The 25,219-nt window shown below is 37.8% G+C and overlaps 1 protein-coding gene across 1 annotated transcript in view; it reads right to left on the reverse strand.

Annotated features, from left to right (window-relative positions):
• Positions 1-25,219, reverse strand: part of MALRD1 (MAM and LDL receptor class A domain containing 1) — a 736,704-nt gene that overhangs the window by 16,322 nt on the left and 695,163 nt on the right. The window contains exons 38-39 of the mRNA XM_032880867.1: positions 21,549-21,628; positions 21,363-21,459 (exon numbers count right to left, since the gene is read on the reverse strand). Of these exons, the coding sequence (XP_032736758.1) occupies positions 21,363-21,459; positions 21,549-21,628 (177 nt within the window). The remainder of the gene's footprint in view (positions 1-21,362; positions 21,460-21,548; positions 21,629-25,219) is intronic.

The raw sequence follows: 25,219 nt of genomic DNA on the forward strand, positions 1-25,219 counted from the left end.
TAAATTAGCATTCTGTGTAGATTTCTTACATTTCTACATTCTATGTAGGTTTCCCTGTTAATTCCTAGTAAATTTACCATCATTTTAAAAAATTTTTTTATTAACATATAATGTATTATTAGCCCCAGGGGTACAGGTCTGTGAATCGTCAGGCTTACACACTTCACAGCACTCACCACAGCACATACCCTCCCCCATGTCCATAACCTACCATCCTCTCCCTACTCCCTCCACCCGACAACCCTCAGTTTGTTTTGTGAGATTGAGTCTCTTATGGTTGGTCTCCCTCCCAATCCCATCTTGTTCATTTATTCCTTTCCTACCCCCCAAACCTCCCATGTTGCCTCTCAACTTCCTCATAGCAGGGAGATCATATGATAATTGTCTTTCTCTCACTGACTTATTTCACTAAGAATAATACCTTCTAGTTCCATCCACGTCATTGCAAATGGCAAGATTTCATTTCTTTTGACGGCTGCATAGTATTCCATTTCATATATATACACCACATCTTCTTTATCCATTCATCGTTGATGGACATCTAAGTTCTTTCCATAGTTTGGCTATTCTGGACATTGTTGCTACAAACATTCGGGTGCACGTGCCCCTTCAGATCATTACATTTGTATCTTTAGGGTAAATACCCAGTAGTGCAATTGCTGGGTCGTAGGGTACCTCTATTTCCAACTTTTTGAGGAACCTCCATGCTGTTTTCCAGAGTGGTTGCACCAGCTTGCATTCCCACCAACAGTGTAGGAGGGTTCCCCTTTCTCTGCATCCTTGCCAGCATCTGTCATTTCCTGACAAATTAATTTTAGCCATTCTGACTGGTGTGAGGTGGTATCTCATTGGTGCTCCACATCACTTGGCATCAGGGAAATACATACCATCATTTTTTCTTACATTACCTGTTTTAGTCACACTAACCATGCCACCCTCTGTCATGGCTTGTGCCTTTACACAGGATGTTCTGTCTTTGTGATGTTCTTCCTCCTTTTCATCTAGTGGATTTCCGTCCATGATTTCAGACTTGACTGATGCAGCACATTCTCACAAAATCCTTCTTCAATGTCTCTAGCGTATTATTCTCACCTCTGAAGCAAAGTCGGCCTCTTCTTTACCTGTGTGTCTCCATTGTTGTGCAGGAAGTGACTGTATGTGCTTAATACTTGCTTGCTGAAGAACTGCTGTTATTTGCTTTTCTAGGTGCCTTCTTCACCAAAGTCTAAGTTCTTATTTATTTTTATATTCTCATCCTTAGCACAGTGCCTACCACAAAATAGGTGTTTAATAAATGTTTGCCAACAAATATCTGAGTGGATTGCTAGGAGTTTTATGATTTATGCCTTTCTTTTTATAAAGATGAATATAAGCTGGTCTTTTACATTCTGTTGTCATTCTGTCCTTTGATTCATTAGTGAGCTAGAAATTTTAACACAGTAAACAGATTGTTGAACTTATAGGAGTATCCCTAAGGATGCTTTAAGGAGAAATTGTGTGAAATATGATTCAAAAGCATAAAAGAATCTCTCAGGAGAATAGCAAAGCAGTTACTGAAGAAAAATTATGAAACTGATCCCATTCTCCGCCCGCCCCCCCGCCAAATTCCCCACCTTTTAGTAACTCCTAATGAAGGAAAATACTTAGCATCTTGATTCTCCAAAGGTGCTGAATGTATTTGCTGCATACCATGGGAGAGCAATGTGATTTACTAAATGATTAGTATACTTATCTGTACTGCCTTCCTCATTTAAGCACGTTACTTCTTTCAGTGTGCAACTGAAACATATGGTTTCTTATGGTTTGTCTCCCTCCCAATCCCAACTTGTTCATTTATTCCTTTCCTACCCCCCAAACCTCGCATGTTGCCTCTCAACTTCCTCAGAGCAGGGAGATCATATGATAATTGTTACAGGAAGGAGTAATTTAAGCAACATAAACATTTTAAGTTTGTAGTTCTATTTTATGTTAAAAATAGAACAGAAATATAAGAATGACACAACAAAACCATGCTTTCACAAATACTATTTCTTTGGAGAAGGCTAAGAAAAAGAAAAGTCTATTTAAAGATAAATACATAAATAAAAGTAATAGTAAACATAATATGTAGGCCCTAAATTGTGGGGACAGCCTATAAATGATAGAAGTTTGGGAAAGATGACTGAGTTCAACTTCCCCATTTTACACGTAAGAAAATATAGAATATAGTTTTCTTTCTGTTCTCCAAACCCATCTTTCTTCCTGGATTTTTGCATCTCTCTTAGTGGCATTATCAACCATGCAGTTGCCTAAGTACAAGATCCTCAAATCAACTTTGACAGTTGTTTTTTTCTCATCTCCTATATTAAGGCATTCAACCACTGTCTGGATTCAAGAATTTATAATCTCTCTTCTAAACCTCTTGTGTAGCCTTATGTCCTAAAAGATTAGATATTTTCTAATCTAGTCGCATGCTCTGCGTGTGTGTGTGTGTGTGTGTGTGTGTGTGTGTGTGTTTAAACACAGATACGATCTGGTCATTCTTCTGCTTAAAACACTTTCCTGGCTTTTATCAGCTAAGGCCCTACCCGAAAATAACTGACGTACTCAAATTGGAGAACTGGATGTTTGATAAAGTGAGAGTTTGCAGAGGTATGCCAGAGTGTAGAGGAACGAGAAGAGATGGTGCAATAGACCCGGCCCATCGTCGGGCCTGCTGTCATGGAAGGGGTTAGAAGGAGCATGTTGGAGAAAGTAGCAGTAGAATGCAGAGGGGCTTGTGACCGTTCTTCACTTCTAGCAGCCAGCTGGAACTTCACTGTAGGAAGTAGTCAGGGTTATGAACACCCAGGCCTTCTCTTTTTCCTCCCTCAAGGTACCCTACTCTGGCCAAACATAGTGTCAATTCAGATGACAAGGGATCCCATGAATGCAATTGATAAAGGCCAAGTCTCCAGATCAACCTTCTCCTCTTCTCCATCCTGTTTAGTGGAAGAGTGGAGGGTGGACCTGAGGGGACAGATAGAAAATAGCCAGCACTCAGCTCTATTTTTGTCTCAAATGAGTTGAAATCCCCTGAGTAGGCATTCAAACTCTGGTCACCTCCCCCACAGAGTAGTACTAAGTGTAATTTTTTGTTCCCCCTCCCATATTTTGTAGCTGTGTTGGCCATTTTTGGAACTCTGAGTGTCCACATTATTTTTTTGGAACTCCCTAATCCCATCTTTGTCTCGTTGCTACCTCCCTTTTGTAGCCCTCTTAATCCTTCTTCCATGTGAATTGCTAGCTCCCTCGAATGCCTCCATGTGATGTTTCAAGACTTGTCTTATGTACCGCTCACCCCACTCAAATGAGAGGCCACAGGGTAGGAAGTGGAATTCCTATGAGAGGAGCAGAAATGTGACTGTCTTGAGACAAATGCTTTTTCCTCTAAATACTCTATCGGCCTTTTCTTCCATTTCGGGAAAAGAACACAAAGTTTAGGATTGGGGGAAAGTATCAGGGAATAAACGATATAGTCTTCTCTTTAAAATAGAGAAGAGAGAGGAGGAGGAGGAATCACATGTTGTCCAATACCATTTTTAAGGGGAGGATTTGGAAACCCTGTTCTCAATTTCCCTTTTCCAACTCAAAGCAAACATTTGGCAAGATTGGCAGAGCATGGCTCCAGTATACAAAGGAACTGAGACTGGGGAGTGAGGTTCCTAGGTTTTAATGGCTGTATTTCTTTTCTTTTTTTTTTTTTTTTAAGATTTTATTTATTTATTTGACAGAGATCACAAGTAGGCAGAGAGGCAAGCAGAGGGAGAGGAGGAAGCAGGCTCCTTACTGAGCAGAGAGCCCAATGCGGGGCTCGATCCCAGGACACTGGGATCATGACCTGAGCCGAAGGCAGAGGCTTTAACCCTCTGAGCCACCCAGGCACCCCTAATGGCTGTATTTCTTGTGGGCAAATGCACACAAATGGAGAGAGCAAAAGTTTGCCAGCATTATGAGACACCATTGGTTGTTGCTGCTAGTGGTTGTTGTCTAAGGGTAAGTACCTATTTCTGGGATCAGGGCAGCCTCACTAGTGACACTGTAGCTGCAAAAGGAGCTGAGTGCCTTGAACACAAAGTAAGTGAGGTTTTGGTTTTTACTAAGGATAGATATTCATTGCTGGGCCCAAGTTAGGCCTGTCCAGGGATCTTGAAGTAGAAAAAGTAGCTGCCCTTCTGCCTCCAAAGCTCCACATTATTATACAAGGTGTTTGCAGTGACAAGGGTCTAGTAGAGAGAATATAGTATTATAGGGACAGATAACTTTACCTGTGGGCAGGGCCACTCATTCAGGCATCTCCAAAAACAAGAACACCTGTATCTCCCATGGGGTTATAGGCAGCTGGTTCAGCTGTGGAGACCCTAATCACCTTCTTTCTTATCAGAAATATAAACACCAGTCATTCTCTGGATTATCCTTTCCTTCCAGTTTACCCCCAGAATATTTTGGATTACATTTCTACTATTACACTTATCATAGTTAAACATATGTTATAAGTTAGAAAGCAGGGTATCATCTTACATATCATCAAGCTCTCTCAATACTAGCACACAGGAAACTTAATAAATGTTTGTGGAGTTGAACCATGAAGCATTCCCAAGATCGCATTCAGATCTTGTAATTTCCTACTCCAGTCTTTCCACTGTTGCACATATTTACAATCCTGTGAAATTACTTAGAAATTTCCAGATGCAAACTTTAAAAACAAATCCTCACATGGACATATCTTATTTCTTAGCGTAACTAAATGAAATATGTTTATTTTCAACTTTTATTAAATTAACACAATCCCTTAGGAGTATCTGTCACAGTACAACATAATAAACAGCTCTTTATTGCCAGTTTCTCCACAGGCAAAGAAGATATAATCTAAAATAGAAAAGCAGTGGGTATTGTATGGCTTCAGGTAAGGTGAGAATAAACGGTCCACTATTGATTTGTATCCTTTATTTTTCATTTCTAAGTATGTTTGGTGATCGCATCTACTTTTGATTACTGAAACAATTCTAGAAGGCTTCCATATTTGTCACTTCTTCTCAAGTGTCATGAGTTACAATCTGGTGGATTTTGTGCCATGGGAAGGGGGTACTAGGTAATTTCAGAGACCTTTCATGATGACCCCACCCCCACACTACAGTGCCTTTGCTTACAGTCCCTCCAGCAATGTTTGTGTATTGATGCTACCCCAAATCTCTCCTAAAGTTGTTGACCAGAAATGGGATCTTGACCGCCAGGTGGGCTAATCATTAGGTCTTCTTTGGAATAAGTAATGGGGACAAAAAAGACAAAGATGTAGTTTCTCCACAAGTCTAAAGCCATAATGGGTAACTAACACCCCATTGTAGGCAGCACCATTTTTATAAAGATGTGCAGAGAGAGAATTACCAGACAAAGCAGTAAAAAGCAGCAGAGATGAGAGACAGATGAAGAATACCACTGGGTCCAGCCCTTCCCATCCTCATTCATTGTTATCTTTGAGCTCATGAAATGTACATTTTTACGCTAAATTCTTTATTCTGATTAAGCTAGCTTGAGATGATTTCTTCTGGAGTTAGAGTCCTCACTAATATATTTGGTAGCAAGTAGCTAACAGAAAGGTCACAGAACGTATAATAAAATCTACGAAACAGATCTCTAAAAACAACTTTAAGAAGCTTATTGCTGTGCTTAGCATTGTTTGAGCATGCAGTGCTTCAGCCTGTGTTTTTGAAAAATAGTAATAATAAAAATTTCTCTTAAGTCACTGAAAGGCTTCTTATGCTACAGATCCTTTTTACAGAATCTAATGAAAAATCTCAAGGTTTATTTACAAAGAGTAACAAATTTCCTGCTTATGTTAATTCCTGTATACTTACGTTTTGGTATTATTTTTGGTGTGAATCAAAAGACAAAAATTTGATGTGCAACATTTTTATTTAAATGCAATCTGTAGACATAAGCAATGTTTTTGGTGATTCTCAGAAGCAATAATGGTCAACAAAATAATAGCTAGTCTTCAGTAGTCACGTAGTGGATACCGATTATGCATTCCGAGCTAGATACTGGGGACGTGAGAAAAGGACTGGTTAATATGGAAATAGTTAAGTCATAATACTACATAATAGTGCTGTAACTGTCTTCCTGAGGACAACATTCTGACAGCTCAGTGACTGAACCTGAAGGGAAGCCAGGATGTTTTTGTTTGGTATCAAAAATGTGTGGGTTTGGATAGCTATGTCAGGCAGCAGGTGTGGAAAGCCATGTGTTTTGGGGGAATGGTGAGAATTTTTCCAAAGACTAGGGGATGGAAGGGTGGGGATTGTGGAAAGTTAAACTTGGTGCAGTGGTCTTTGAACATTGCCATTTGAGTTTCCCTAAAATAATTTTAAAAAAAAAGAAAAAAAACTATGCCTCTCCTTTTTTATTATTAACATCTAAAATTTTTATTATGAGTTTAGTGGTTGCAAGGGATATAATTTCTGAAATATTTTATGCGAGTTCCTTAAAATTATTGAATTTGTCTGCCATGAAATCTAAATGACAAAGTCATTCCTGCTCTCTCCTCAACTCCGACTTAATGTTCAGAAAAAGAAATGTTAAAATGTGTTCCATGACAATCATCTCGATTAATTTTCAAATTCTAAGTAGGAAAGGAGAGAGAGGGAAAGAGAGAGAAGTAACTTGGCAATAGATTCCTCTCCTACCTCTCCTTTTGTACTTCTTCATCCAAATATCTTGGTACATGAGTCCCTTTTGGGGGGCTGTATTCTCAGTTCATACCTCTGTTTGGCTCCCTGGGGGGTATGCCTTTGTCCTCCCCTTTTCATTTATTTTGATGAGACTGAAGATACGTGTGAGGTGAAAGAAGAAATGGGAAAGGAGAAGCAGCAGGCCAGATGCACCTTTTTCAATCAGAAGAGTAGGCTAAATCTGAATGTCTTTTTGAAACTACTTTTGCTGTACACTTTTGAGAAGTCTCTGAGACCTAAAGTAAGCATCCTCTAGCCAGGAGGCCTCTTGTAGAGAGAATGGGGGCAGCTCCAGTTTTGGCCTATCCAGTTCCTTTGAGGGGCTCCTCTCCACAGTCCCACAAATAAGAACTTCATCATTGTGGCTTCTGGGGCAGGATGTGTAGTGAGCAGTTCAGGAGATCATTAACAAGACAGAATACAGTCTTGAGTGATTATTCGTGTTGGGCAATAATAGGGAATAAAACCTTTTGAGATTTTGGAACTTAGAAGGTACTAGAGAGAGGGAAGTGAACAGGGAGGTAAATCAGAGCGTCACAGGCAGAGATACTGTCTGGAACCTCAAGTGTTGGACCTTGCCTGCCTCTTGTAGGAAGTGGAGACTAATATTTGGGTACCTGATTGAGTGAGCTATTTCAAGAAGGCAATTTAAAAACATCAAAATGCTTTTCTTCTTTTACAGTCATTTATTTCTACATTGTTTTATTAATCGTCCTTCGTTCTCGGTCCAGTTCACATATGTTGGGCAAATTTCATAGCTATATCATCACTTTTAATGATCAAAAGTTACTTTTTAATGATTAAAAGGTAATCCGACCCACTTGAAAGATGCCAATATCAGATTCTAACCTCAATTTGCGTCCTGCTCCTTCCCCATTTCAGACTTGACATTTGACTGTAACTACTGCTTAGGGTAAGGAAGAGGATGAGGGTCATAATCTGGCTTTGCTACATTCCCACCCCTTTTCTTGAGGCTTAACTCTCTGGTGTAGACACTGAGAAGAGGGGGAAATGGGTGCCTGAAACATTTCTACTGCCTAGTTAGCTGTCATAGTACGGGGCCCCTCTTTCCACCCCCACTGTTTGCACAATGCATTTGTGTAGTTCTGACTTTTTTGGTGGACTTCTCCTGTCACGGACTCCATGGTGATAGTATATGGAATTTGCGTGTATGTGTAAATCCGCTTCATTGGGCCCCTTCTATAATTAAATAAAAGAAAGGAAAAAAAAAAAGGGCAGCTAAGTCAGCTGTCATCTCGGTCTGGCCTCCATTCCCCTCTCCAGGAGAGGCATCACCTCACCTAAACTAGCAGCTGCCTGAACAGCCATCCAGCTCCAATTCATCTCTGTTCTCTGTGCTTCTTCAGATTCACTGAAGAAGGAAGCTCTACATTCTCTTCCTTTCTTTTGGAGGATCTTGCACAACTGGGATGTAGCTAACCCCCCACTGCCATCTCCTATCTTCTTACTGTTCTCTGGTATATTATACCACAGATCTTTTAAGGCCAATGATGCAGAATATTCTCATGGCTATTTTCAGAACACTGAACCAAAAATTATCTTTGTCCGAAAGCATACATATGTCAGATAGTCCCAAGAACTTTTCTTTTTCTATATTTTGCTCTAATAAGCACGAGGAAGCAGATTTTGCAGATTTTTCACCTTTTTTTCTGAACATCACCAATCTGAACTGTTGATTCTCTTGGAGACCTCCCATCATTTAGTGTTGGGTGGTGCTGGTGGTAGCGGCATATCCTTCCCCTTCTTTGTTGGAAAGAGGTAAAACTTCTTACCATAAATGCTGCACTACCCTAAAGACAATGACTCCAAGAATGCCTCTTCCTCTTTTCTTTCCAGTCTTTTCCTTAGGGTAGAACAGAGAGATGAAAGATTGGATGGAAAGATTGGATGATGACAGTATAAAGGGTTCTGCTTCCATTACAAGCCTTAGTGGGTTGTATTTGATGATCCCAATTACTGGTAGTCTTCGACAGCTAGGAACCTCTTATTTGAGGAATGTAGCCAGTTTCCCTCAGTTTCTTGTTAATCTTCTGCAAGAGGAGTTATTGTCACCTAAGAACTCTGGTGTGTTCAGATAGGGTGATATAAGCAGTTATGTCTAAGCTTTTCATCTTAAATAATGAAGTTACCCTTTATTTCTGGTACCTCAAAGGTAGGTTCCAGATATGGAAATGACAAGTACTAATATCCTACATGTTGAAGTCAGTGTACCTAGAAAACAATTCTATGTAGAAATCTAGGAAATGGTTGAAGGCATAGTATGGATGTGGAGATTGGAAGAGAATTTCAGTAAGGGAAAGATGTTTTGAAGCCATTAACATATAGACAACATTAAACCTTGGAGATGAATGACATCTCCCATGGAGAATGTGTAGATGGGAAGGAAAGCAGATATAGAGGGAAAGTATAAAATTGAAGGACAGAAATGAGAGAGAAAAAGAAGTGGCTGTCAGCTGTCAGGTTATGGTGTAATGCCAACAGCATTTGTCTAAGAGATCGCTCCATAGCCCCCATGGTACAGACTGTCCAACACATATCTGCAGGAGTGAAATTTAGGGTTCTTTTTGAATATTCTCACTGGTTGTGTTAATATGACAACTTGTTCACATACTGTGATGATTAATTTTATGTGTCAATTTGGCTAGGCTATAATGCCCAAATGTTTACCCAACACTAGTCTAGACGTTGCCATGAAGGTATTTTTAGGTATGATTAACATTTACAATCAGCCAAGTTTAAGTAAAGCAGATTTCTTCCATAATGTGGGTGGGCCTTTCAATCATTTAAAGGCTTTAACAGTAAAGACTGAGGTTTCCAGAGGAAGAAGGAATTCTGCCTCAGGGCTACAATGTAGAAGAAGTACTACCTTGTTTCTAGCCTGATACATTTGCCTGGTGGATTTTGGACTCAACCCAGCACCATCAACTCATTCCCCTGGGCCTCCCCTCTGGTGCACTTTTCTTTTTCTTTTTCTTTCCATTTTACTTTATTTTTTTACAGTGTTTCACAATTCATTGTTTATGCACCACACCATGCTCCATGCAATACGTACCCTGTACCCTCCGTAATACCCACCACCAGGCTCACCCAATCCCCCACCCCTCTCCCCTCCCAAACCCTCAGTTTGTTTCTCAGAGTCCACAGTCTCTCATGGTTTGTCTCCCCCTCTGATTTCCCCCATCTCACTTCTCCTCTCCATCTTCCAATGTCCTCCATGTTATTCCTTATGCTCCACAAGTAAGTGAAACCATATGATAATTGACTCTCTCTGCTTGACTTATTTCACTCAGCATAATCTCTTCCAGTCCCATCCATGCTGATACAAAAGCTGAGTATTCATCCTTTCTGATGGAGGCATAATACTCCATTGTATATATGGACCATATCTTCTTTATCCATTTGTCCATTGAAAAGCATCTTGGTTCTTTCCACAGTTTGGCAACTATGGCCATTGCTGCTATGAACACTGGGGTACAGATGGCCCTTCTTTTCACTACATCTGTATCTTTGGGGTAAATACCCAGTAGTGCAATTGCAGGGTCATAGGGAAGCTCTATTTTTAATTTCTTAAGGAACCTCCACACTGTTTTCCCAAGTGGCTGCACCAACTTGTATTCCCACCAACAGTCTAAGAGGGCTCCCCTTTCTCCACATCCTCTCCCAACACTTGTTTACTGTCTTGTTAATTTTGGCTATTCTAACTGGTGTAAGGTGGTATCTCAATGTGATTTGATTTTAATCTTCCTGATGCTAATGATGATGAACATTTTTTCATGTGCCTGTTAGCCATTTGTATGTCTTCTTTGAAGAAGTGTCTGTTCATGTCTTCTGCCCATTTTTTGATGTGATTATCTGTTTTGTGTGTTTTGAGTTTGAGGAGTTCTTTATATGTCATGGATATCAGCCCTTTGTCTGTAGTGTCATTTGTGAATCTCTTCTCCCATTCCATGGGTTGCCTCTTTGTTTTGTTGACTGTTTCCTTTGCTCTGCAGAAGCTTTTGATCTTGATGAAGTCCCAAAAGTTCATTTTCACTTTTGTTTCCTTTGCCTTTGGAGACACATCTTGAAAGAAGTTGCTGTGACCGATGTCTAAGAGGTTACTATCTATGTTCTCCTCTAGGATTTTGATAGATTCCTACCTCATGTTGAGGTCTTGTATCCATTTCGAGTTTATCTTTGTGTATGGTGTAAGAGAATGGTTGAGTTTCATTCTTCTACACGTAGCTGTCCAATTTTCCCAGCACCATTTATTGAACAGGCTTTTTTCCCATGTATATTTTTTCCTGCTTTGTCTAAGGTTATTGGACCATAGAGTTGAGGGTCCATATCTGGGCTCTCTACCCTGTTCTACTGGTCTATGTGTCTGTTTTTGTGCCAGTACCATGTTGTCTTGCTGATCACTGCTTTGTAATAAAGCTTGAAATCAGACAACGTGATGCCCCCAGTTTTGTTTTTCTTTTTCAACATTTTCCTGGCAATGCAGGGTCTCTTCCAGGTCCATACAAATTTCAGGATTGTTTGTTCCAGCTCTTTGAAAAATGCCAGTGAAATTTTGGTCAGGATGGCATTGAAAGTATAGATGGCTCTAGGCAGTATAGACATTTTAACAGTTTATTCTTCTGATCCATGAGCATAGGATGGTCTTCCATCTTTTTGTGTCTTCTTCAGTTTCTTTCATAAGTGTCCTGTAGTTCCTCAAGTACGGATCCTTTATCTCTTTAGTTAGGTTTGTTCCCAGGTATCTTATGGTTCTTGGTGCTCTAGTAAATGGAATTGATTCTCTCATTTCCCTTTCTATATTTTCATTGTTAGTGTATAAGAAAGCAACTGATTTCTGTACATTGATTTTGTATCCTGCCACATTACTGAATTGCTGTATGAGTTCTAGTAGTGTGGGGGTAGAGTTTTTTGGGTTTTCCATATAAAGTATCATGTCATCTGCGAAGAGAGAAAGTTTGACTACTTCTTTGCCAATTTGAATACATTTTATTTCTTTTTGTTGTCTGACTGCTATTGATAGGACTTCTAGTACAATGTTGAACAATAGTGGCGAGAGTGAACATCCTTGTCGTGTCCCTGATCTCCGGGAAGGCTGTCAGCTTTTCCCCATTGAGGATGATATTTGCTGTGGGTTTTTCATAGATAGATTTTATGAAGTTGAGGATTGTTCCCTCTATCCCTATACTTTGAATCGTTTTAATCAGGAATGGATGCTTTATCTTGTCAAATGCTTTTTCTGCATCAATTGAGGGGACCATGTGGTTCTTCTCCCTTCTCTTACTGATTTGTTCTATCACATTGATTGATTTGGGAATGTTGTACCACCCCTGCATCCCCTGGATAAATTCCACCTGGTCATGGTGGATAATATTTCTAATGTTTTGTTGGATCCTATTAGCTAGGACCTTGTTGAGAATCTTAGCATACATATTCATCAGGGATATTGGTCTGAAATTCTCCTTTTTGGTGGGGTCTTTGCCTGGTTTGGGGATCAGAGTAATGCTGGCTTCATAAAAAGAGTCTGGAAGTTTTCCTTCTGTTTCTACTTTTTGAAAGAGCTTCGGGAGAATAGGTATTATTTCTTCTTTGAATGTTTGATAGAATTCTCCAGGGAATCTGTCAGGTTCTGGGCTCTTGTCTTTTGGGAGGTTTTTGATCACTGCCTCAATCTCCCAGCACCATCAACTCTTGCTTGAATTTCCAACTTAGCATCCTGCCCTACAGATTTCATGCTTGCCAGCCCCCACAATTATATGAGCCAATTCTTTAAAATAAATCTCTATTTCAGTATATTAATATTTTAAATTACTATAATTAAAATGATTTTATTAATATTATGTATCATTTGTATAATTGTATAAGCATGATGTAATATAATACATCTTATTTGTAGAACTATGTTTAAGATATCTTCTATCAAGATTAATATATTTATATAATTTGTCAATATTCTATATTATATGTGTTAATATAGTAAGATATTTTAAGATATATACCCATAAATACACACACACACACAGAAATAATAGAATATCTATCTGATCATTTGTTTCTAATACATGTGTGCATTCTAGCACAAAATTGTATTTCACTTAGAAACTGTGTATATCTTTCTCACTAGATTACAAACTCCTTTAAGTCCATACTGATTCTCATTCATGTTTGTATCCACATTGTCTGGTATATTTCAAGCACATAAGAAATAATTAATGAATTAATAGATGAGTAAGATCTTCTTGATAGTAATAAGATTGAAGATGTCATTTTTTTCCCTGATGAACACTGTAGATCTATAATAACTGTCTTAATTTATATACCAAGATTGGTGTCTGCTAATTACCTTGATTGGGGGCTGGAGACCTGAGAATTCATCAAGTATACAAAAAACTACCACCAAGGAAAATGCAGTCATCCAGTATTCTGTGACACATTGGTATAAGTCCTTGATCACATTCTGGCATGCAAGAGATGATGCATTTCTTTAATTCCTTGAAATGTCATTAAATCTTATTCTGAGCCCTTATCTTGCTCAGTTCATGGAAAAGTCAATCATTTTCATTACTGGGGTGACCTATATTCCATATGGGTGATAGGAAGATGGATATTGGGCAGGAAGCTCTCAGGATCCTGAATGGCAATGTAGATTGTAAGCTTTTCTTACTTTTTGGTATGTTTGGTTTTGGCTTTTAACTCAAATATGAAAAATATGAACTATTAAGTTTCAGGTATAAAATAAAATGATTAAAAAAATTCTACACATTTCTCAAACCATTAGTTCTGTGTATATGAGTCTTATTTTTTGGTCTTTTTGCTTTGTTTTTTTTTTAATGAAATTCCACATATGAGTGAATTCATACATCACTTATATCACTCAGCCTTATACCCTCTAGATCCACCCATGTTGTTGCAGATGGGAAGACTTAATTCTTCCTAATGGCTGAGAAATATCCCACTGTACATATGTGTACATATATCTCATATCTTTTTTTTTTTTCCAGATTTTGTTTAGAGAAAGAGAGTAAGAAAGAGTGTGAACAGAGGGAGAGGGAGAAGGAGACAGAGAGCATCCCAAGCAGACTCTAAACTGAGTGCAGAGCCCAATTGGTAACTTGATCTCACAATCCTGAGCTCATGACCTGAGCCGAATCAAGGGTCATATGCTTAACTGATGGAACTACCCAGGTGCCTATATACCACATTCATCTATGATGGAAATTTGAGTTGCTTCCATAATCTGGTTATTGTAAATAATACTGCAATAAACATAGAGATATGTATATTTTTTCGAATTTGTGCTTCTCTTTCCTTTGGGTAACTGCTCACTAGTGGAATTACTGGATCATAGGGTAATGCTATTTTTAATGTTTAAGGAACCCCCATACTGTTTTCTATAGTAGCTGAACCAATTTGCCTTACCACCTATAGTGTGAGGGTTCCTCATTCTCTACATCCTCATGAACACTTGTTATTTCTTGTCATTTTTTATCTTAGGTATTCTGATAGGTATGAGGTGCTGTCTCATTGTGGTTTTGATATGCATTTCCCTAATGATTAGTTGATGTTTACCATCTTTTCATGTGTCTGTTGGCCGTCTGGATATCTCCTTTGGGAAAAATGTCATGACCTGACATTAAGGTCAGATCCTCTGCCCATTTTTAGCCAGGTTGTTGTTTGGATGTTGAGTTATTTAAGTTCTTGATATCTTTTGGATATTAACTCTTTAACAGATGTATCATTTGCAAATATCTTCTCCCATTCAGTAGGTTACCTTATTGTTTTTTCAGTTGTTCCCTTTGCAATGCAAAAGCCTTTTTTAATGATACAATCCCAGTATTGAATTTTGCTTTTGTTTCCCTTGCCTGAGGAGACCTATCTAGAAAAATGTGTCAGAAATAGCACTGCCTGTGTTTTCCTGTAGAGTTGATGGCTTCATGTCTCACACTTAGATCTTCAATCCATTTGAGTTTATTTTTTTGTATGGCATAAGAAAGTGGTCACGGTTCATTCTTTTGCACGTAACAGCCCAGATTTCCCAGCACCATTTCTTGAAGAGACTCAGTTGCGTATTCTTGTCTCCTTTGTTGTAGATTAACTGACCAAATAAGCATGGTTTATTTTGAAGCTCTCTATTCTGTTCTATTGAACTATGTGCCAGTAGCATACTGTCATGATTACTACAGCTTTGTAGTATAGCTTGAAATCTGGGGTTGTGACCCATCCAGTTTTCTTCTTCTTCAAGATGACCGTGGCTGTTTTAGGTCTTTTGTGGTGTCATATAAAATTTTAGGATTATTCTAGTTCTGTTAAAAATGCTGTTGGTATTTTGAAAGTGATTGCTTTAAATCTGTAGATTACTTTGGTAGTACGGACAGTATAACACTGGTCTCTCAATTCATGAGCATGGATTATCATTCCATTTGTTTCTGTCATCTTTAATTTCCTTCTTGAATTTGTTAAGAGTTTTCAGAGTAAAGGTCTTTCACCTTGGTTAAGTTCATTCTTGGTAGTTCATTATTTTTGGTGCGATTGTAAATATGATTGTTTTCTTAATTTCTCTTTCTGCTACTTCATTATTAGTGTATAGAAATGCAGTAGATTTCTATATGCTAATTTTGTATCCTTTGAATTTACTGAATTCATTTATCAGTTTTAGTAGTTTTGTGGTGGAGTATTTATGGTTTTCTACAGACAGTATCTGGCATCTGCAAATAGTGAAAGTTTTACTTCTTTCTTATGAATTTGGGTGCCTTTTATTTCTTGTCTGATTGCTGTGGCCTATCCTAGCAATCAGACAAATCCCAGTATTTCGTTGAATAAAACTGGCGAGAGTGGACATCCTTGTTTTATTCCTGGTCTTAGAGACAAACTCTCAGTTTTTCACCACGGAGTATGATGTTAGCCGCGTTTTTGTTTGGTTTTGTTTTCATATATGGCCTGTATCATGTTGAGGTATGTTCCCTCTAAAACCATTTTATTGAGAGTTTTTTTAATCATGAATGGATGCCATCCTTTCTCGGATGATTTTTTTTGCATTTATGGAGATGATGATATGATTTTTATCCTTTCTCTTGTTAATGTGATAGATCACATTGATTTGTAAATATTGAACCACTGTTATCTCTGAAATAAATCCCACTGGATCATGGTGAATGATTTTTTAAATATATCATTGGATTTGATTTGCTAATATTTGTTGAGGATTTTTACAACTATGTTCATTAGAGAGATTGGCCTTGTAGTTTGCTTTTTTCCTAGTGTCTTTATCTAGTCTTGGTATCAGGGTAATGCTGGCCTTGTCCAGTGAATTTCAGAGTCTTTCCTTCATCTTACACTTTTTTGGAATAGTTTGAGAAGAGTAGGTATTAACTCTTCTTTAAATATTTGATAGAATTCACATTTCAAGCCATCAGGTCCTGGACTTGTGTTTGTTGGGAGTTTTTTGATTACTGATTTAATTTCATTGGTAGTGTTCAGTCTAACAAGAGAAAGGATAAAAGCCATATGATCATCTCCATAAATGCAGAAAAATCATCAGATAAAGTATGGCATCCATTCATGATAAAAAAAAAAAAAAACCTTTCAATTCAAATTTTGTATTTCTTCCTGATTCAGATTTGAAGGTTATATGTTCCTAAGAATTTATCCATTTTTTCTAGGTTGTCCAATTTGTTAGTATATAATTTTTCAAAATCTCTATTATTGCTTGTATTTCTGTGGTTTCAGTGGGTATTTCTCCTCTTCATTTCTGATTTTATGTATTTGAGTCCTCTTTCTCATTGGATGAATCTGGCTCAAGGTATATCGGTTTTGTTGATATTTAAAAAAAAAAATAGTACCTGGTTTCATTGATCTGTTCTCTTGTGGGTTTTTTTTTTTTTTTTCATTCTCTGTTTCATTTATTTACACTCTAATATTTATTATTTTGCTCCTTCTACTGGTTTGGGGCTTTGTTTTTCTTTTTCTTGCTCCTTTAGGTATAAGGTTAGGTTGCCTATTTGAGATTTTTCTTCCTAAGGTGGACCTATATTGCTATAAACCTGCCTTTTAGAACAGCTTTTGCTGCCTCCCAAAGATTTTTGGACCCATTTGCTGTTTAGTAGTGTGTCATTTAGCTTCCATGTATTTGTGTTCTTTCCAGATTTTCTTCTTGTGATTGATTTACACATTTTGTGGTCAGAGAAGATGCATGATATGATTTCATTTCTTTTGAATTTGCTGAGACTCGATTTATGGCCCAATAATCTATTCTGGAGAATGTCCCATGTGCCCTTGAAAACAATGTGTATTCTATTGTTTTTGAATGGGGTTCTCTGAATATATCTATTGGATCCATCTAGTCCAATTTGCCTTCCAAAGCCACTGTTTCCTTATTGATTTTCTGTCTGGATGATTTATCCATTGATATTAGTAAGGTGTTAAAAGTCCCCTACTATTACTATATTAATGTCAGTTTAGTCCTTAATAGCTCTTAATATTTTTTTTTAAATGTATTAGGTGCTTCCATGATGGGTGTGTAAATATTTACAATTGTTATATTCTCTTGTTGGATTGTTCCCTTTATCAGGTACTGTCCTGATCTCTTGTTACAGCCTTTAAGATTTATTTAATCTTATTTGTTTCATTTGCACGGTAAATGTTTTTCCACCCTTTGCTTTCAATTTGCATGTGTCCTTAGGTGTGAAGTGAGTCTCTTGTAGGCAGCATATACCTAGGTCTTGGTCTTTTATCACAGCTATAGCATAACTGTAAAAGGTGTAACTAAGGGGTGCCTGAGTGGCTCAGTGGCTTAAGCCTCTGCCTTAGGCTCAGGTCATGATCTCAGGGTCTTGTGATTGAGCCCCGCATCAGGCTCTCTGCTCAGCAGGGAGTCTGCTTACCCGCCTCTCTCTGCCTGCCTCTCTGCCTATTTGTGATCTCTGTCAAATAAGTAAATAAAATCTTAAAAAAAAAAAAAGTGTAACTAAACACTGGAGTTTTTAGTTCATTTACATTCAGAGTAATTAGCAATGGGTATGTACTTATTAACATTTTGTTACTTGTTTTATGGTTGTTTGGATAGTTCTTCCCTGTATCTTTCTTTTCTTGCTCTCTTCCCTTGTGGTTTGCTGACTTTCTTTAGTGATCTACTTGAATTTCTTTCTCTTTATGTTTTGCATATCTGTTACAGGTTTTTGATTTGTGGTTGTCATTGGGTTGATGTATAATATCCTATGCATGTAGAAATCTACATTAGTTGATGGTTGCTGAAGTTGGAACCCATTCTAAAAGCACAAAATCTTACCCCTCCATGTTTTATGCATACGAAATCATATTCTGCATCTTTTAATTTCTTGACTGTTTATTGATATAATTGATTATACTGCTTTTGTGTTTTAACCTTTGTACTTGTGTTATATGTGATTAGTATGTACGTTTGTTTATTTTAAAGTTTGTTTATCTCTACACCCAACTTGGGGCTTGAACTCATAACTGGGAGATCGAAAGTTGTGTGTTCTTCTGAGCAAGTCAGTTGCTCCTAATCTGATACTTTTTATTATGTTTGTACTTGCTTATGAAAATTTTCTGTTTTCAAATTTATCTTCCATTTTTACATTTTCTTTCCAATCAGACTCTATTCTAACATTTCTTGTATGACTGGTGATAAACATATTTATTTATTTACTTATTTCCAGTGTTCCAAAATTCATTGTTTATGCACCATACCCAGTACTCCATGCCATACAGTGAAGAGCATTTTTAACATTTATTTGTCTGGGAACTCTTTAACAGTCCTGTGTTATAAATGATAGACTTGTTGGATAGAGTATTCTTGGTTGTAGATTTTTTTTTTCCTTTCAGCATTTTGAATGGATCATGCCCTTCTCTTCTGGTCTGCAAAGTTTCTGCTAAAACAGTAGCTAAGAGGCTTTATGGGGTACATGTCTTCTGTTCTCTTGTTGCTTTTGAAGTCTTTTTATCACTACTTTTTTCCATTTTAATTATTATGTGGCTTGGTGTGAACCTCCTTGGGTTGATTTTGGGGCTCTCTCTGCCCCTTGGATTTAGATTTCTGTTTCCTTCTCCAGATTAGGGAAAATTTTAGCTATTTTTTCTTTAAATCAATTTTATGCTCCTTTTCTTTCTCTTCTCAGATCCCTATAATGTGAGTGTTATTACACTTGATGATGTTGCTGAGTTTGTTTAACCTATTAACCTATTGCTTAACCTATTAAACCAATTGTTTAACCTATTCTCAATTTCTATTACTCTTTTTCTTTCTGCTCTTCAGCTGTTTATTTTCCATTATTCTGTTCTCCAGGTCATTCATATGTTCTTCTACTTCCTCTAATCTACTGTTTATTTCATCTAGTGTATTTTTAATTTCAGTTATTGAGGTCTTCATCTCTAGGTCTTTTTTATGTTTTTTATCTCTTCATTAAAAGTCTCACTGAGATCCTCCATTCTTTTCTCTAGTCCAGTAAGTTCTTTATGATCATTACTTTGAATTCTATTAGGCATATTGCTTATCTCCTTTTCCTTTAGCTTTTTGCTGTGATTTTGTCCTGTTTTCTCTATTCTTATGTCCCCTCATTTTGTTTTAAGTCTCTGTGCTTATTACTCTATAGTAGGAAAATCATTTATGTCTTCTGATTTAAAATTAGTGGCCTTACAAAGAAGAGGTCCTGTGGTGCCTTTTAGAGCACTGCTCCCTGTTCACCAGAGCCAGTCACTACAGATGTGTTTCCTTTATGTATTGCATGCATCCTATTGTGGCTGAGCCTTGTTTGCCCTCTGTCCAGTTGGCTACAATGGCCCCGTTTCTCTGTTCTGGGTAAGGTATGATCCTTGTGCTGTTGAAGGGCCAATCTGTAGTTACCTTGGGCTTTAAGTTGGTTCAGACCAAATCCCTACCATCAGCCCATTTGCTGGGGCTGTGGTAGCATCAAATTATAGAACGCTTTTTCTGCATCATTTCCTGAGAGGTTTTCATTGGTTTGTGGGGTCTTCACTGAAACCAAATACCTGCCTCCACTCTGTTGGGGTTGCAGTGACCCTGAACTACAGGGTTTTTTCCTTGTGCTGTTCCCCATGAGGTTTTTGTTGGTGGATGGTGTTGGCAGTCGTTTCAGATGTCTATCCCTAGTCCCCTGATGGGGCTGCAGTGGAACTGGTGTGTATGGTTATCTTCCCCTCTCCCCAGCTCCCCAGGGCAGGAGTCACTTTGGAGTGGTGCTTTGAACTATTGTAGTTGATTGAAGGATGATACTTGTCAGAAGCTGCTACGGAGGGATTCTTCCCCATGGAGCAGGTTGGATGGGATAGGTCTGCAGTAGAATGCAGGGCATGTGGTGTTAGCAGGGTAGGTGAGGAATGTTACTAGTTCCTAGCAGGGCTACTTGTAGAATGAGTTTTGACAGTCACTGCTTTGGAATGACTCCTGCCCAGCTGGATGGGTATGATGGGGCCAGATCCATAGGAGAATGTGGGGTAGGGTATACAGTGTTAGCAAGCTAGATAACGAGCGTTCATGCTCATTCTTGAAGGTGTCTGGTTGTCTAAGCTGCCAGGAGGTAGAAATGTCACCTGCCAGTTCTTATGTTCTTAGATAAGTCTCCTAAAAATCCTTGCCCTTGCAGCATGCATTCTGAGATTAGTAAAGAAATCTACTTCATACATGCCCCAGGTAATTTTCAGATTGCTGCTGCTTTCCTATAATTTGGCTGGGTTGTTTGTTATGTTCTGTCTTTAAGGATGGCAACTCAGTTTCCTATTGCCTTCTAGCTCTTCCAAAGTAAAGCCTACTGATTTTTAAAGTACCCAGTCTTAAGCTCTGCTAGTTATAAAAACTCCAAAAGTTAAGCTCTGCTCATTTTTGGAGTAAAATGTTAGGGGGACTGGTCTTTCCAGTGTAGTTTAATCTTGTGGGAGTTTGGTTCTTGACTGTTTCTCTGTGCCTCCCACCATTTTTGATGTCACTGATGCTCTAGAATTAACTGTACAGAGCCTGTTCTGCCAGTCTTCGAGTCTTTTTCTGGGTTAGTTGCACTGATGTGGCTGTTATCTAGGAGAGGAGAAGGGGAGCTTGGGATCCTCCTACTCCACTATCTTCTTGGGCTCTCTCCCTCCAGTAATTGGGATCTTCTTAGTATTGCATGAGTTCTTTTGGGTACAGCAACTCCTGGTCTCTGTTTTGTATATTACCTAGAACCTGGGAGTCTTGATCTGAAACACTGATGTTTAGAATTCACTGGGAGGGCCAAGAGAGCATCTCATTTGCAGTTCTGTTGCCTTCCCCAGGTGCCACCAGCAAGGGGGACACTGATACCCTCACGTCTCTTAATCTGTGGAGAATGCCACAGTCCCTTTCTTGTCATCAAAACTGCTTTCAACACAATGTGGAAAGTAAACTTAAGGGTTTTTTTTACGGAGAAAAGAAGAATGATTATTGTTAAGTAGCTCCTACATTCTGCCCAGAAGGAAAGAAATCCACAAAGCGTAGAAACACGAAAGTTACCTGCATGTAAATGAAGTGAAAGAAAAAGGAAGGAACTGAAATGTTGCAGAAAATTGTTCTGCCACAGTATATTTTATTTAGCAATCAAAGGCATCACTTACCTGACTGGTACTTTTCTGTTTGCAAGAAAACACACAACTGCGACTATAATATGAATCATCAGGAAAGCTAATCCAATGCCCAGGAAAGTCCGTATATCTGGAATTTCAAACCAATTAAAAAGATAAGTATGCAGTGAAAAACGTTTAAAATTCCAAATTTAAGCAATTAGTCACAATATCACCTACTATTCTGAGTGTATGTGAAATCTGCAAGGGAAGGGTTAACCTTGATGTGGCATCGATTTCCTTTCCATCCTTGTCCACATCTGAAAAGGAGATAAAATGTGATATTTAAATTTAAAAAAGTAGAAACCTATTTTAGCAGCATTGTAATGGAATAAAATGATGAGTGCCAATAAATAATAATACAAGGAATGTGGGTAACTTTGATAAGAAACCAAAAATATTAAATAAGAACAAAAAAATTAAATTTTTATTATTTTCATAATTGAGATGATTTTTAAAAATATAACCTTCTTGATTTTATCTGTAAGGTGGGAACTTAGATTTCACATGCTCTTTTGTTATTTTCAGTATTGATTTGATTTTTATGAACGTCCAATCCACTATTTTATTGTTCATTTGTCTCAAAGCTAAAATCTAGTATTTTTCACTAACGAACAGAATTTTTTTCAATATTGATGGAAATATTAAAATTACGTATTTACATAAATCAGGCAGTAGATTTATCACTACGTCAGGATGATCCTTCAGGTACATAGATTTGAAACCAGGTTAATAACATCATTGGATATACCTGCAGTACTATGACTTAATTAATTTTGCTTTATTTGGGGACAGCATAATGAAACCTGGAATACTGGGAGTATTTCCTTTATGGGTGGCTTTCAGAACATTGCAAAATGGGGATTAGCTTATATCTCAAAGGGAAATCAGGTTTATTTTTAAGCAGTAAATATGTCAGATTTTTTTCTGGTATAGTGTGTATGTGAGTGTGAAAGCTTATGTATTCATTTTTTTTTTTATCAGAAATAACAGGATACAAATTATTTGTATTTGTTTAGTTGAATTTTCTACCAAGTTCATAGTACATCTCACAGATAGGATTAAAAGGTAGCTTTTGAATATGTATGCACTGAAGCTGTGTGTTACAAGCAATGCTTCTTCAATACAGTTATATTTTCCCTCAATCTTTTTGAACTTGAAAATTTGAATGCTTAATAGCAATTTCTGCACAAAAGCAGTAGCTTCTTTAAATATAAAAAGCTTAGAGTTTCAAGAAGATCTATAAGAAAGCCTTCTTTCTGGGACACCTAGGTGGCTCAGTAGGTTGGGGGCCTGCCTCTTGGTTTCAGTCAGGTCATGATCTCAGGGTCCTGGGACTGAGCCCTGCATTGGGCTCTGCGCTCAGCACAGAGTCAGCTTGTCCCTCTCCCTCTGCTCTTACCCGTCTTGTACTCTCTCTCTCTCAAGTAAATAAATAAAATCTTAAAAATAAAATAGGAGCACCTGGATGGCTCAGTCAGTGAAGCACCTGCCTTGGGTTCAGGTTGTGATCTCAGGGTCCTGGGATGGAAGCCTTGCATCAGGCTCCTTGCTCACCAGGGAGCCTGCTTCTCCCTCTCCTTCTGCAATGCCCCTGTTTGTGCTCTCTCTCTCCCTCACTCTGGCTCAAATAAGTTAAAAAAAAAAAGAATAAAATAGGAAGAATGCCTTCTTTCCTTCACAGAACTCGAACAAATAATACCAGAACTTATATGGAACCACAAGAGACCCTGAATAGCCAAAGCAGTCTTAAGCAGAACAATACTGAAAGATAAAATCCTGAATTTCAAGATATAATGCAAAGAAGTAGTGATCAAAACAGTATGGTAGTGCCACAAAAATACTTGGACAAATAGAACAGAATGGCCCAGAAATAAACCCATGCTTATATGGTCAATTAATCTATGAAAAAGGAGACAAGAGTATATACATTGGGAGAAAGATCCAAATGATTCTGGGAAAATTGGACATTACATGCAAAAGAATAAAACTGGACCATTTTCTTACACCATACACAAAAATAAATTCAAAATTGATTGAAGATATAAGTGTGAGACCTGAAACCATAAAATGCTGAGGAAAGCATAAGCAATAATTTCTTTGCATTGGCCTTAGCAACATTCTTTTAGACAAATCTCAGGCAAGGGAAATAAAAGCAAAATTAAACTATCAGGACAACACCAAAATAAAGCCTAAAAAAAAAAAAGCTTTTGCACAGTGAAGGAAAGAAACCATCAAAAAACCAAAAACGCAACCTAATGAATGGGAGATGATATTTGCAAATGATACATCTGAATTAATATCCGAACTATATAAAGAACTACAACTCAACACCCAAAAAACAGTTCAGTTAAAATTGGGCAGAGGACCTGACCATTCAGGTCCTCACTGTCAAGTCATGACATTTTCCATAGGAGAAATCCAGATGGCCAACACACACATGAAAAGATGTTCAGCATCAACTACTCATTTGGGATATACAGGGAAAAACCACAATAGATATCACCTCACACCTGTCAAAAGGGCTAGAATCAAAAAGCAGAAAAAAACAAGTATTGGCCAGGATGTTCTAAAAAAAAAAAAGAAAGAAAAAGGAACCCTTGTGTACTGTTGGTGGGAAGGCATATTGGTATAGCTATTACAGAAACAGTATGGAGTTTCCTCAAAAAATTTAAAATAGAAATATCTTATGATTCAGTAAATCAAGTACTGGCAATTTACACAAAGAATACAAAAACAGTATTTTAAAAGATAAATGAACCATTAAGTTATTGCTACATCATTTAAAATAGCCATGACAAGGAAGAAACCTAAGTGTCCATAAAAGATGAATAGATAAAGAAGATGTAGTGTGTGAGTGTGTGTTAGCCATATAAAAGAATTAAGAGTTGCCATTTACAACAACATGGGTGTACTTAAAGGGTATAATGCTAAGTGAAATAAGTCAGATTGAGAAAGACAAATACCAAATTATTTCACTTATATGTGGAGTATTAAAAAAATGAATAAACAAATGTCAGAGACCTCTAGGTAAAGAGAACAAACAATACTTGCCAGAGGGGTTGGCAGTAGGGAATGGGCAAAATGTGTTAAAGGGAGAGGGAGAAACTGCAGGAAAAAATTTCCTTATTTTTTAAAAGTAAAAATACAGGATAAATTGTTTTGATGTCTCTGAAACAATTTTTTTTTTTTTTTTACTTTTGTCACTCACAAGATGTTTCTTTGTCATTCCTTAGTTAACATTGAATCTACATGCCAGTTTTCATATGCACAGACATTGTGTACCTAGTAACGGGGGACACTTTTTCCTCCTGGGTTATTTTGGCTCCTTTAGATTTTTGAAGTTCCACTTCACTGATGTCAGATCAGAACTACAGCAATATTTAGGCAAATTGCAATTTTAAACAAATTGTAAGTGCTTGAATGTGCCTATTAAGATAAATTCCAGTGGACGGGGTGCCTGGTGGCTCAGTGGGTTGAAGCCTCTGCCTTCGGCTCTAGTCATGATCCCCGGGTCCTGGGATCAAGGCCGGCATTGGCATCGGGCTCTCTGCTCAGCAGGGAGCCTGCTTCCTCCTCTCTCTCTCCCTGCCTCTCTGCCTGCTTGTGATCTCTGTCTGTCAAATAAATAAATAAAATCTTAAAAAAAAAAAAAGAATAAAAACGGATATTTAAAAAAAAATAAATTCCAGTGGAAAATATTTTGGAATACCAGTGAAAAATAACAATGGGAGAAACTTCCAGGTAAGTTGGCAGAGTAGAAGGATCCCAAGCTCACCTCATCCCTTAGATACAAGTAGATAACACCCATGTCAAGTACAGATAAAGCAGAAAATGACCCAAAGACTGAT

Source organism: Lontra canadensis, unplaced genomic scaffold, assembly GCF_010015895.1.
Source record: "Lontra canadensis isolate GAN:19392208 unplaced genomic scaffold, GSC_riverotter_1.0 scaffold72, whole genome shotgun sequence".
In the NCBI taxonomy this organism is placed as follows: Eukaryota; Metazoa; Chordata; class Mammalia; order Carnivora; family Mustelidae; genus Lontra; species Lontra canadensis.